The sequence below is a fragment of the Octopus bimaculoides genome, chromosome 13 (genome assembly GCF_046866305.1).
Source record: "Octopus bimaculoides isolate indiv1 chromosome 13, ASM4686630v1, whole genome shotgun sequence".
NCBI classification, from domain to species: domain Eukaryota; kingdom Metazoa; phylum Mollusca; class Cephalopoda; order Octopoda; family Octopodidae; genus Octopus; species Octopus bimaculoides.
In genome coordinates this window covers 53,059,966-53,073,077 of record NC_142940.1, presented here as the reverse complement: position 1 = coordinate 53,073,077, position 13,112 = coordinate 53,059,966, and the positions used below count along the sequence as shown (strand labels likewise).

General features: G+C 32.8%; 1 protein-coding gene across 2 annotated transcripts in view; it reads right to left on the bottom strand.

Annotated features, from left to right (window-relative positions):
* Nucleotides 1–13,112, bottom strand: part of LOC106877721 (cGMP-dependent 3',5'-cyclic phosphodiesterase) — a 436,212-nt gene that overhangs the window by 164,206 nt on the left and 258,894 nt on the right. The window contains exon 7 of one of the 2 annotated variants that reach the window (XM_089361766.1): nt 5,612–5,680. The exons of the other annotated variant lie outside the window; for it this stretch is intronic. Coding sequence (XP_089217892.1) covers nt 5,612–5,680 — 69 coding nt within the window. The remainder of the gene's footprint in view (nt 1–5,611; nt 5,681–13,112) is intronic. 2 annotated transcript variants of the gene reach the window in all.

Below are 13,112 nucleotides of genomic sequence, written 5' to 3'. Positions count from 1 at the left end.
TAGAAATATCTTAATTACTAAATTGAAATTGCAATTTGGGAAAAATATCCTCATTAGTTTACAGGTTTCTAGTAGATTAATTACTGGTTTGTTGCATTTCTGATGAGAGTGACAAAGGATTGTCACTGATGTTTTGCTTTGCATCAGTCTTTACATTGGTTGCTGATATACGGCAGTGATAGATATGTACTCACATGCACACATATCATAAGATTTTGTCTACCACGTTCCATGTACAAAGTATTGACACTTACCAAGGAAGGTGCCTGGTAGGAGCCAACATGGTACCACAAGGTTGTAAAAGAACTTCTTAGTCACACTGCCATGCCTGGATTTATAGTTATTCAATGGAATGGCAGTATCCCTATTCCATCCTTCACCTCCTCCTCATAATTCCATCCTTCACCTCCTCCTCATAATTTTTATGTCTATTTTTTTCCATTCGGGCATGGGTTAGCCATATCCTCACAGATTGAATTAGTTTATATTCAGAGTTATTGGAACACATCTTACTTATATATTCCTCTTCTGAAATGTGTTCTATGGCTAGATGCACTTGCTGTCACGAATGACTTTACAGTGAATACTGGTTTATAGTGTCGTCACAAGAACTAGGGAGGTTGTCATGACCTCTCTACTGTTGGGACCATGCACCCAAAGTACACCCAAGACACTCTGGGAGATGATTTCTTAGAACCCCTTCATATAAATTTAATTCCATAATAGAGAAGTTCACAAATAAAAATGATCCAACCCTTTGATGTATCAGAAACACAAGGTGGATAAAAAAAAGAGAAGTAAAATGGGAAAATAGAATGAAAGTATGAAATTATATTTAGATTAATATTTTTGATTCTGAAGATAGGAAAAGTAACTGATTAGTTCTACTTCAAGTTGGGAGCAGACCTGACCTTATGTATTACAGTAAAACCAGTAAAAGGATCCTAAGCGGTCTTCAATAACAGATTGAAGGACAGAGAGTTCATCAAAGCAGAAATTGCTGAACTGGAGTGCTTTGTCTTAGCTGTGGACAAATCTTGACTCCCCAGGAATATGCAAGGCCTGGGTCTATCAGCATGGGATCATCTCAATAATCTTCTGTCTCCCACTCATCTATGAGTAGGAGCCAAAAGGCATTATAAGAGTGAGCAAAAGAAGAGCCATCAAGAAGAACATGGAGATAGCAAAAGAAAGTATCTTGAAGGTTCTGGCTAAAAAAAAATTCCTGCTGTTGGTCAGCAGAATGCTAATGAGACACAGGTTGAGACTTGACCAACATATCTTGGATCACCTGGATTAGAGTGTGTGTGTTGCAAGGCATGTAACACCTAGTGATTCCAGGAACCAGCATTGATGATGTATTAAAGTATGAAATGGATCAGAGAATTCTCCATTTAGTTTATTTTCTTTTTCCATACTAACAATGGTTGGGGAAGTTTATTACAATATTTATAATTGAATAATTTATGTATTATCTACAACTTTATAATCATAGAGATTTAAACAGAAAATTGCTTTTAAATCAAATATACACGTGTGTATGTGTCTATGTGTATAAACTAATAAACTACATGAAAATATAGATATATTCATATATACACAACTATAATTGTAATATATTTAGCTGATACAATTCATGTCATTATTGGAAGTTTCTGCCTGTTAGATGATGAGAATATGAACAAAATCCATAATTCCAAATAACAGTATTAGGGCATTAGCTGATGAAATTAAATTATGCACTAAAACATGTAGTGAATAATTCTGCTTTTATTCATTTATTCTCTCCATAGCTGTGTGTATGTGTATGTGTGTGTGTGTTTGAAAATACGCACAAGAGAAATAGAACTCAATACATAAAATAGAGTATTTATATTATTTTATTATAGCTGAAGAGCTACATCAATGTTGCAAAAACTGAGAATCAAAGAGAGGTGTGGAAGAGCATGCCTTGCCTTAACAATTTTTAGGTAAGGCATACTTGCTTCTGTATTAGTATATTAAGCTGAGAATTGTCAATATCCTTATTAAATCCATTCTGCTATATGATGCTGACTGACTCATGTTGAATGAACATTCACAAATACACACACACACACACACACATATATATATATATATATATATGTAACAATCACATGTGTATATAAACTTACATTTCTTTTTAGAAACGTTGAATGTGTATTGAATGATACAGACAAGAAAGTGATATTTTGAATGCAATCGGTAGGCAGGTTAGCTTAATGGTAAAGCACTCAGCCGGTGTCTTGGGGGATGTGGGTTTGACTCCCATGGGTGTTTGTTGACAACATTTCCCGCTTTGTAAGGGTAATGATGCCCAATTTTTCTGCTGTTTTAACAGCAATACTGCATTTGAAATATTACTTTCTTGTATATATATATATATATATGGATCAAGACAGTTTGATTCAAATTCGTAGTGCCCTTCTTCCATTTGTCCACTCACTCGTATATATATATATATATATATATATATATATATACACACACACATGTATGTATATGTGTGTGTGTGTGTGTGTGTGTGTGTGTGTGTGTATGGCAGCCAATCAAATAAATTGCTTTGCAGTAATCATTCTGGCATACTACTCTGGGCTCAAATCCTTCCAAGGCCAATCATCCTTTCAGAGTTGGTAAATGAAGTACCAGTCCTTGTCTTTCTGTTTTTCCTGTTTGTTTATCTGTCTCCTGGAAGATCAGAAGAGGGAAGGGTTTTACATCAGAGTAACCTCCTCCAAAACAGATGTTCTTATAAGAACAAGGGGCCTATTATTCCCCCCAAATAGTCTTATCATGCTAAATACCCACTGACCATATGCTGAGTTCATTCTTACTTCTTGATGTGCACACACACACACACTAATAAATACATACATATAAACATATCTATATCCACACTTGCATCACACACTTGTATATATATATATATATATATATATATATATATATATATATATATATATATATATATGTATGTATGTATATATATGTATGTATATACATATGTACATATGCATATAATTGTCATCATCATCATCATCATCATCATCATCATCATCATCATCATCATCATCATCATCATCATTGTCTTTTAATGTCCAATGTCCATTTTGGCTAGATTTGGGTGGTTTCACAGGATCTGACAGGTTCAAGACTGTAGCATGCTCCAGTGTCTGCTTCAGCATAGTTTCTGCAGCTGAATACTTTTTTTAATGTTAATCACTACACTGAGTAAATTAGGTGTTTCTTCCATAGCACCAATATTAGTGAGGTTGCCATGTACTTCACAAGACTAACATATCCTTTGATTGAGTGGGGCTAAACTGGGGGTGGGGTTAAAAAGAGAGATAAAATAGTAGTGATTCGGTGTCAGAGTGGACCCTCAAATTGCAAGAAGGTGAAAAGAAGCGAGTGGGAACAAGATCTAGAAATGTGGGTGGGTAGTGATTGTAAGAGTATATGGAAAGAGTGAGGAAAAGAGAATTATAGATGTGGATGGAGTGGGACTAATGAATATGTATCCATTGTGTGTGTGTGTATGTGTGTATGTATACATAAACACACACACATGTTATATTATACTATAGTATATTATATTAATAAACAAAAATAATGTCAAGTTTGGCAGTGAATTTGATGATAAATTGTGTGTGCAGGTAGATAGGTATCTAAAATGGTTTTCTTCTTACCTTTCTATTTAGGCAATCAGATGGAACTTCAAAAGTGGGTACTTATGGAATTTATGTTTGTAGACAACTTAATTATCAGAAGAATATGTTGAAGGACATCAGAAAAGTCAAAAGTTTGGAAGAAGAGGCTTGCTTGATTTAATGATAACACGATCATATCTATGATACTAGTTAGTAGTAAAACTGCCAGAAAATCTCATTAGTGCCAAGCAAGTAGTTTTTCTTGTTTGGAATACTGGAAGAAAGTAGGTAAGAATAATGTACTGTGATGGCAGTGAAAGGATGCATAAAATATCTGATAGAATAAAGCAACATTTTAGATTCACGAGTTGCATTGCAGAAGTTAACAACATGAACACCAAGAGCTTGTCAGATGTTCTGCTGGAAACAATATATACATTTTCCAACCTACATGTGATTTAATTTCAGCTCAAGTGGGAACTAGTGATAGCATATTGGCTTGGGTTCAAAAAGGAAATGAAGGAAATTAGAAGAATGCTGCCTTTGTTTGCAACAAGTATTTTCTGTGCCAATTAGAAAGGTAAAATATATGAACAGTGAATGCAGAGGATCTACTTTGGTTCAAGGAAAAAAAATGACTTCAATACAACCATACAGCCTATAGTGTGTGTGTGTGTGTGTGTGTGTGTGTGAAAAAGGCTGAGAAGAAATGAGTTGGGGAAAGTAATATATCAGAAAAATTGGTATATATGTGAAGAGAATATGAATCTGTTAGTATGGAATTGAATAAGAATAGATGACAGAAAATGGATAAAAAATCATGTTCCCAGTTAATGGTTGAATTTACCTTTAGCTGAGAAAGGCCAAGGAAAATTAGAGAAAGAGTCGGGTTAGATTTGAGAATTTAGACTTCGTAGATGACAGAATTAAGACCAACCAACCCACCCAAGTCAGCATAGAGTGTAAGATTTCCAATTTATTTTTAATGACTAAACCACAAGATATCTGAGAGGGGAAATGAAGGAGTTATCCCCAGCTGGACACCTGACCCTTGGTCTACTACTTACAACAGAGTAGAATCTGCTAAAGGTATCCAAAGGCTAGGTCGTGGTGTTAAACTGGTTGACAATTTAGGTCTATGATTCACGGATGTTCAAAAAGTAATAATGACATCTGTTGTGCTGTGTATATATGTATATCCATATATGTATGTTAAATAATGTAAATATTGTTGTCTTGTAACAAATCAGAAACCAATATTAATATCTATAATATCAAAAATATGAGATGGTATTAAAACTTGTTTTCATAATTTTCATGATCAAAGCACTTAGACAAACTAAACATTTTTGAAGTTTTTCCCTAACAGATCTGATATTTTTATAAACCTGTTGCACCTTTTAATTGCATGTGGCAATGAATAAACATTCTTTTTTTACGATCAACAATATTGTTCTTCTAAATTTCCAAACCTCTTTGATATTAAATTTGATGAAACATTTTACTTCACCAATTAAGTACTGAACTAAGTCATATCATTAGCAACTATTTAGTTTTTAGATAACTGCATTGATGTTATGAAGTCTTTATTTATTATTGACTTTAATTATATATGTAGCTGGACTAATAATTAATAAAATAATTAATATTGGGAATTAAAGATTAATTATATAAAGTTTATAAACAGTATTAACATTACTCTTTCCACCTGAACACTATTTTACATCTGCTTTATTTCATTTAAAATTTAATTTGATTTAATTGCTTTATTTCTAAATAATCTTACTGTTTTACTTTATTTTATATTATTTCTTGAAGATTTTAGTATTATTTGGGAAATTCAGTATTAACCAAATATTGAATAAACCTGATGATTCACATATTTAGAAACAGTATTGCATGTGCTCTGAGATAACAAACTTCTAGCTTAATATACTTGCAGTGATCACAGCATCTTCTAGTGGCACTGAAATGGCTCTGCTTCGACTTTTGAAGCATCCCATCTTTCTCTGTAATGAATTCAAAACAAAACAGAATTCATTCAAATTAACCACTAGCTCATTACAAAACTTTCATGTAATCCCCGGAGAAACCCAACCCAGGAATAAAATAATTCTTAAAGTTCCCCTCAGAAACATTAAAAAGAATATGTAAATAAAAAAAGTTATACCTTCAAAATGACACACGCACACACGCACACATATATATATACATATATGCATATAAATATACATATGTATATATATATATATATATATGTGTGTGTGTGTGTGTATGTTTATATATATATATATATATATATATATATATATATATATATATATATATATATATATTTGTATATATATGTATATATATGTATATATATGTATATATATATATATATATATATATATATATATATATATATATATATATATGCAGTTAGTTGAACAAGCATGTACTCCACTGAAGAAACTTTGTATTATAGCAGCAAGACCGTTAAGTATTAATACAGTGCATTATTTTAATATAACAACAGAAATTAGTATATATATGCAATGATAATAAAAAGCACACAAAAATCCTTTAAGGTAGTCACAGCATTTTTTTCTTTTTCTTCTCCTTTTTTTCTTGCAGTTAAATATATTAAATACTATATAATAAAACAGGCTTTAAACTTGATTGGTATACAGAGGAAATCAGATAAAAATCTATTACACAAAGATGACATCAAAATAATATTTTCAAATAGTATTTTATTAATTTGAAAATAGCAAACCATCAGATAAGGAAAATATCTCAATTATATGATGGCTAAACCGAAAAAACATATATATATAAAAATACAACAAAAAAAGTTCAATTCTTTCTTTTTTTTTTTTTATTTGACAGACTTCAGACAGTTTAATCACATGCTACTAACAACAATAAATATCATATCTTGAGTTTTTATGTTATACATTTAGAATCTGAGGTTAGATATGAAAGTAGCATTATTATCTTGAACTGTTAAGTCAAAGTGGTATATATATATATATATATATATATATATATATATATATACATACACACATGCACACATACATATATAATATATACACACATATATAAATACACACACACACAGCAATGTGGTTTATATAATATGAAAAACATAATGGATTAAACACAAAATATGAAAAAAAAAAATGAGAAAAAAAATGATAAAATGTATTTATTAAATTAACCATATTAATCTGACATAAACCTGCCATTCTACCAACCTAAGACAGTTGCAGACATTCCTCTTTAGATTTAGAATATTTCAATTATAAGTTTAACTGTTGTTTGTTGCAAAGCCATTTCATCATAAAAAGGCATAACTGTTGTTTGTTGCAAAGCCATTTCATCATAAAAAGGCATAACTGTTGTTTGTTGCAAAGCCATTTCATCATAAAAAGGCATAACTGTTGTTTGTTGCAAAGCCATTTCATCATAAAAAGGCATAAGATATACTTTAATATTTGATATAATTGCCAGCTGAAGCAGAAATTTTTCTGACTTTAAGATTGCAGAAAATATTAGTATTCTCTAAAAAAACAAATGTTATAAATAATACTGCAGCTATTTAGACTACGGACCGAGACCTTTGGAAATGGGCTGTGCGTGAGAAGACCCGGCAAGCCAAGTAAGATCGTTGCCAGTGCCCCTGGACTGGTTCTTGTGCGGGTGGCACATGAGATGCACCATTTTGAGCGTGGCCGTTGCCAGTACCGCCTGACTGGCTCCTGTAGGATTTTCGAGCGAGATCGTTGCCAGTGCCCCTGGACTGGCTTGTGCGGGTGGCACATAAAAGACACCATTTCGAGCGTGGCCGTTTTCGTGCGGGTGACACGTAAAAGCACCCACTACACTCTCTGAGTGGTTGGCGTTAGGAAGGGCATCCAGCTGTAGAAACTCTGCCAAATCAGACTGGAGCCTGGTGTTGCCATCCGGTTTCACCAGTCCTCAGTCAAATCGTCCAACCCATGCTAGCATGGAAAGCGGACGTTAAACGATGATGATGATGATGATGATGATATATATATATATATATATATATATTTCACTCACGATGCAAAAATTTCAGGCAATTGAAAAAACATGCATGCATTCAGTAACATTAGATTAGATAACTTCTTTTTCTTTCTAAAAAAAGATCTTATTTGAAGTTCCATCAACACTGATGCAGCTAAAGTCTTTATGCTTAGACATTTTTGAGTAGACACATATGACACTATTTCTGTTTAGAAAGTATCTCGGTGCAAAGGTGACAGGAGATCAATGAAGTCACAGTAAAACTAATATACTAAAGTTGCTTTAATGTGTGCAGCCTTGCCACCTTGAGCGAAAGATGAGAGACTTTTACAGTTAAACTGAAAAACATTTTTGGATTTCTTTGCATAGACCAAACTAAATTTAATAAAACCAATACCAAATAATGCTGTTTGGAAATGAAATTTCAGTCCATCTTTTAAGAAGACTTATTATATATATATTTCTTTATCTACTTCTTTCTTTCCTTACTTCTCACTTGCTTCGTATATGTATGTATGTATGTATGTATGTATGTATGTATGTATGTATGTATGTATGTATGTATGAATATATATATATATATATATATACACACACACATGCGAAGACACACACATTAATCAAAATATATAGTCTTGCAGATCCATTAAAGCTGATCTTACTGGGGATTAAAATTGGTTGTCAGATAACAGACCAGTTAAGTAATGCCATGTGGTCTTCAGAGAAGGTAGGTATGGAGAAAAGAGTGCGTGATGTTACTTAACATTACTGTCATCTAACAACTGGTCTTAATATCCAGTGTGAAACTGATTGGTAAGATTGGCTGTAAGGGATTTATAATACTGTATTCGTTGATCAACACATCCATTCTATTGATATTTTTCCATTTATATATTTGGAAACATGATTTTTTTCTACAATGAGGTTATCTGAAATACGTTGGGGCTTCTGTAAACAAACTCTAAACACTCCAGAAATTGAAGAATAATATTTAACATTAAAATAGAGAATTTTAGCTAAATACACAACATACTGTCATGGAACACTATCCAAAAAAAGGCTCGAGTCTAAGAAGCTGAAAAAATAAGATAAACAGTGGCTGTTATAATCCACAATAAGTTCAAAGTAATTTCCAGTCTAAGGATAAATGTATCTCACAGAAAATTTTATTTACCTTTTTTATTGCTAAAGTTATTCAAGTTTTAAAATGGGAAGTGAATTTGTGCTATCCTGCTGATATATATGTATGTATGTATGCATGTATATGCATCAGTATTGTAGTATCAATTATTTTCATGTCAACATCATCATCTCAAATAATGTACCCAATACTTGTCTCTTTTTTTCTCTGCACGCACACACACACACACACACACACACACACAGAGTCATATATATATATAATACAGACATATATTTACACACAAACATACTACATATGTGTGTGTGCATGTATATATATATATATATATATATATACATGCATACAAACATACATACATATATGCACACACACAAAGTAATATATATATATATATATATATATATATATATATATATATATATATATATATATATATATGTATATATATATATATTACTTTGTTTAACTGAGGTACAAAATAGATACAAATAAGTTTTCAATACAGTTTTGCTTTATCATATACATGAATGTGTGTGTGTGTGTGTAATCCCATTTGTTTTGACATTGTGCATGCACTTTAGTACAGAATAATGTCGCCAGTTAGATGGCAAAAAAAAAAATAAAAAGGCATCTAGCTATAGAACATTGCTTCGATGAGTTTCCTTCCACTCAAACAAGCACTCCAAAACCATAAACAATGTCATACACACACACACACACACACACACACACACACACACACACACAGACACACACACACACACACACACACACACACACAAATATATGCATGCAAGTCGGATATGTAGAGTGTTTGTTTTTGGTGAGGTAAGAATTCTGTTTAATTATATATATTTTTTTAACAATACTATGCTGATGAGCGAAATCTTGATTCATTCTAGTAATCGCGAAATCGGTCGATACATAGTTGAGTTATTTAAAAGAAAGTTGGTCTTCTTCTGTTGGTTGTTTTTCCTCACATTCGGTACTAAATGGGGTTATTTTGGGAAGTCCAGTGTGTGGCATTATTTTTCTGTAGTAATGCCCATTATATAAATATAAACAAATAATTATATTCTTGGGAATAGAAATTTCCTTTATGAATTTTTTTACACACTGGCTTCTTGATAAAATTCTTGTAAAAGAGTTTTATCCCTTTTTGAATTTATGTATATATATATATATATATATATATATATATATATATATATATATATATTACATTGGAGTGTACAGTGGCTGATCTTAATTGATTTTGTACAGGGGGTTCAATGGGAATGTTAGGTAACAGCTTGATTATGTAACCTTGTTCACTTCAGAGTAGGCAGTTATGGAAGCTTTATATACATATTATTATTATTATTATTATTATTATTATTATTATTATTATTATTATTATTATCAAAGATTTTATGTATATAATTATAAAAATATAATTATAGTTAAGGGCTACTGGAAACGACCATTGTCACAGAGTGGATTGTAGGTAGTTGACATCTACTTCTAGCATTGGTGATGGTCATTTCCAGTAGCCCTTAACTATAATTATATTTTTATAATTATACACACACACACACACAGTAGAAGACACTTGCTCAAGGTGCCACGCAGTGGGACTGAACCCGGAACCATGTGGTTCGTATGCAAGCTACTTACCACACAGCCACTCCTATACCTATAGCAATTTCTTAAATTAAAAATTTTGAATTTTATAAGAGGTCTTTAAAAATAATGCAGATTGACATAGACTCGTTAAAAGAAACTTTTATGACACAGAAATGTTCTGGCATCAGATATGTGTTAATATTTCCTAAAAATTTTTTTCATATAATTAACATTTAATTTAGGAAAATTTGTTTTGCAAATACTGAGACTCAATCAAGAAAGTTTTCTAAAAATCCTCTTTTTATATAACACACACACACATACACACACATGCACGTACACACACATGCACGTACACACACATGCACGTACACACGCACACAACCCATTATCATTCCATCTCTCTTACTCTCCCTCTCTCTGTAGCTTCAACAACCAAAAAATTTATTTACACAAGTAATCTGCCATGTCGGCAATAACAGCGCATATAGATAGCTTATAATTCATCATTTTATCAACAAACCACAACAAAGTGACTGCAATACTTTGGTTAAGTGTATAATCATTATGTCTGTAATTTTATATTAATATTATCATTATTATTATTATTATTATTATTATTATTATTATTATTATTATTATTATTATCATTATTATTACACACACACACACTCAAAGCTCAGATATCCTTCACAACCTGGTAGCTTGTATGATGTTTTTGCTAATTGTTTTAGATGCCTATGCAGTTACAAGAGGAAACAAATACCTTCTCAACTCACTTGCTCTCAACTCAGAGGAGCATTGATGAAGTGACAGCTGGAGAGAGAGAGGGGGGGGGGGGAGAGAAAGAGAGAGAGAAAAGGTAGCATCAGCAGTTGGTTGGTAGTCATTTTCAGGTGAATAGATTGAAGCAATGTGCATGCACACAACATACCCAAGAATAGAACCGGAAATGCTTCCATATAACTCAGGTCTACTCCCCTCCCACTGTCACATCTTCACCATCTTCTCACTCTCCTCTCTATCTCTACCCGAGGTAGCCATGCTTCTCCTCTATTGCAAAACACTTTCTTTTTGGTCCCTTCCATTTCAGCTAAGGGGGTCTTGTCTTGCAAGTTACTTGGTGACCTCACTGCTGCTCATGCCATGTGAAAAGCACTGAGTACACTGTAAAGCAGTTTGTATTAAGAAGGGCACCCAACCATAGAAACCATGCCAAAGTAGATAGCAAAGCTTGGTGCAGTATTCTGACTTATCAGTTCCTGATAAGTAGGATGAGCTAAACTGTATTGGATATCTCATAGCATAAACAGTTAGACATTCACTATACAGATACCATGAACAATACCTGAATACAAATAGGATATGACAACTTGCTAGGAATGCAAGTACAAGTACCAACAATAGGAAATTTACAAGCCTAATAAAAGAATACATACCATCACCAACCTCACCAACCATCTCACCCTACTATAATCCCCATCTACATCATCATAATGCATCCTTAATCACTCCTATTCTAGGACATTTCTATATAGATTGCACTATTGGTAGACACAATATCCCCTCACAACTAATCTCTCTTTAGTTTCTAAACCCATGCCAACTCATCCATACACATCAACAAGTTAAATGATGATAATGATGATATATATATATATATATATATATATATACATACACATACACACAAAACAAAGCAAAACTTGTTGAGGCATATTATATGCTCTTCATTGCAACCAACCCTCTTTCTTGTGGGTTTTAAACAGGATCAGCACATTTACTAGACAGGGTTCTATATAAGATGTGAAATGAACTACACTATTCGTATTACATAACAGTTACATTTGTTTGCAATTAGTGCATATGTGCATATTATTAAGATAGGGAGATACAGCCATACACACACACATACACAAGGCAGGTTTCTCTCAGTTTCTATCTACCAAAATCTACTCACAAAGGTTTGGTGGGTCTGAGACTATGACAGAAAATACTTTCCCATAGCGCCAAGTAGGGGTACCAAAACTTGAAATTACATGACTGTCAAGTGACTTCTTAACCACAACAATTATATATCAACATCATCACCATCATTTAACATCTGTCTTCCATGCTGGTATGGGTTGGATGGTTTGACAGGAGCCGGTCAAGTAGAAGGCTACACCAGGCTACTGTGTCTGTTTTGCCCTGGTTTTTACGTCTCAATACCCTTCCTAACACCAACAACCCTGTAGAGTGGACTGAGTACTTTTTACATGGCACCAGCACAGGCAAGGTCAATTTTGGCATGATTTCTATAACTGGATGCCCTTCCAAATGCCAACCACTTCACAGTGTGGACTGGATGCTTTTTATGTGGCACCAGTTTTTATATACGTCTCTTCTCTATTACTCATATTGTCAAGGATGCTGCATCAAAATGACTGTTATGCATCATTTAGTGAATAATCAGTATCTCAGTCACTTTATTATTATTAAGCATTTTGTTTCATTGTTAGAAACTACAGTAATACACACACACACACACACACACACACACACACACACACACGTGTCATCAAGAGTGCTATGCACAAAGCTCGGCCTTTGGGCTTTGGGCTACTTTTGTAGCTTTCTGCTGATTGAAAATAATAAAAAAAATATGTATATAT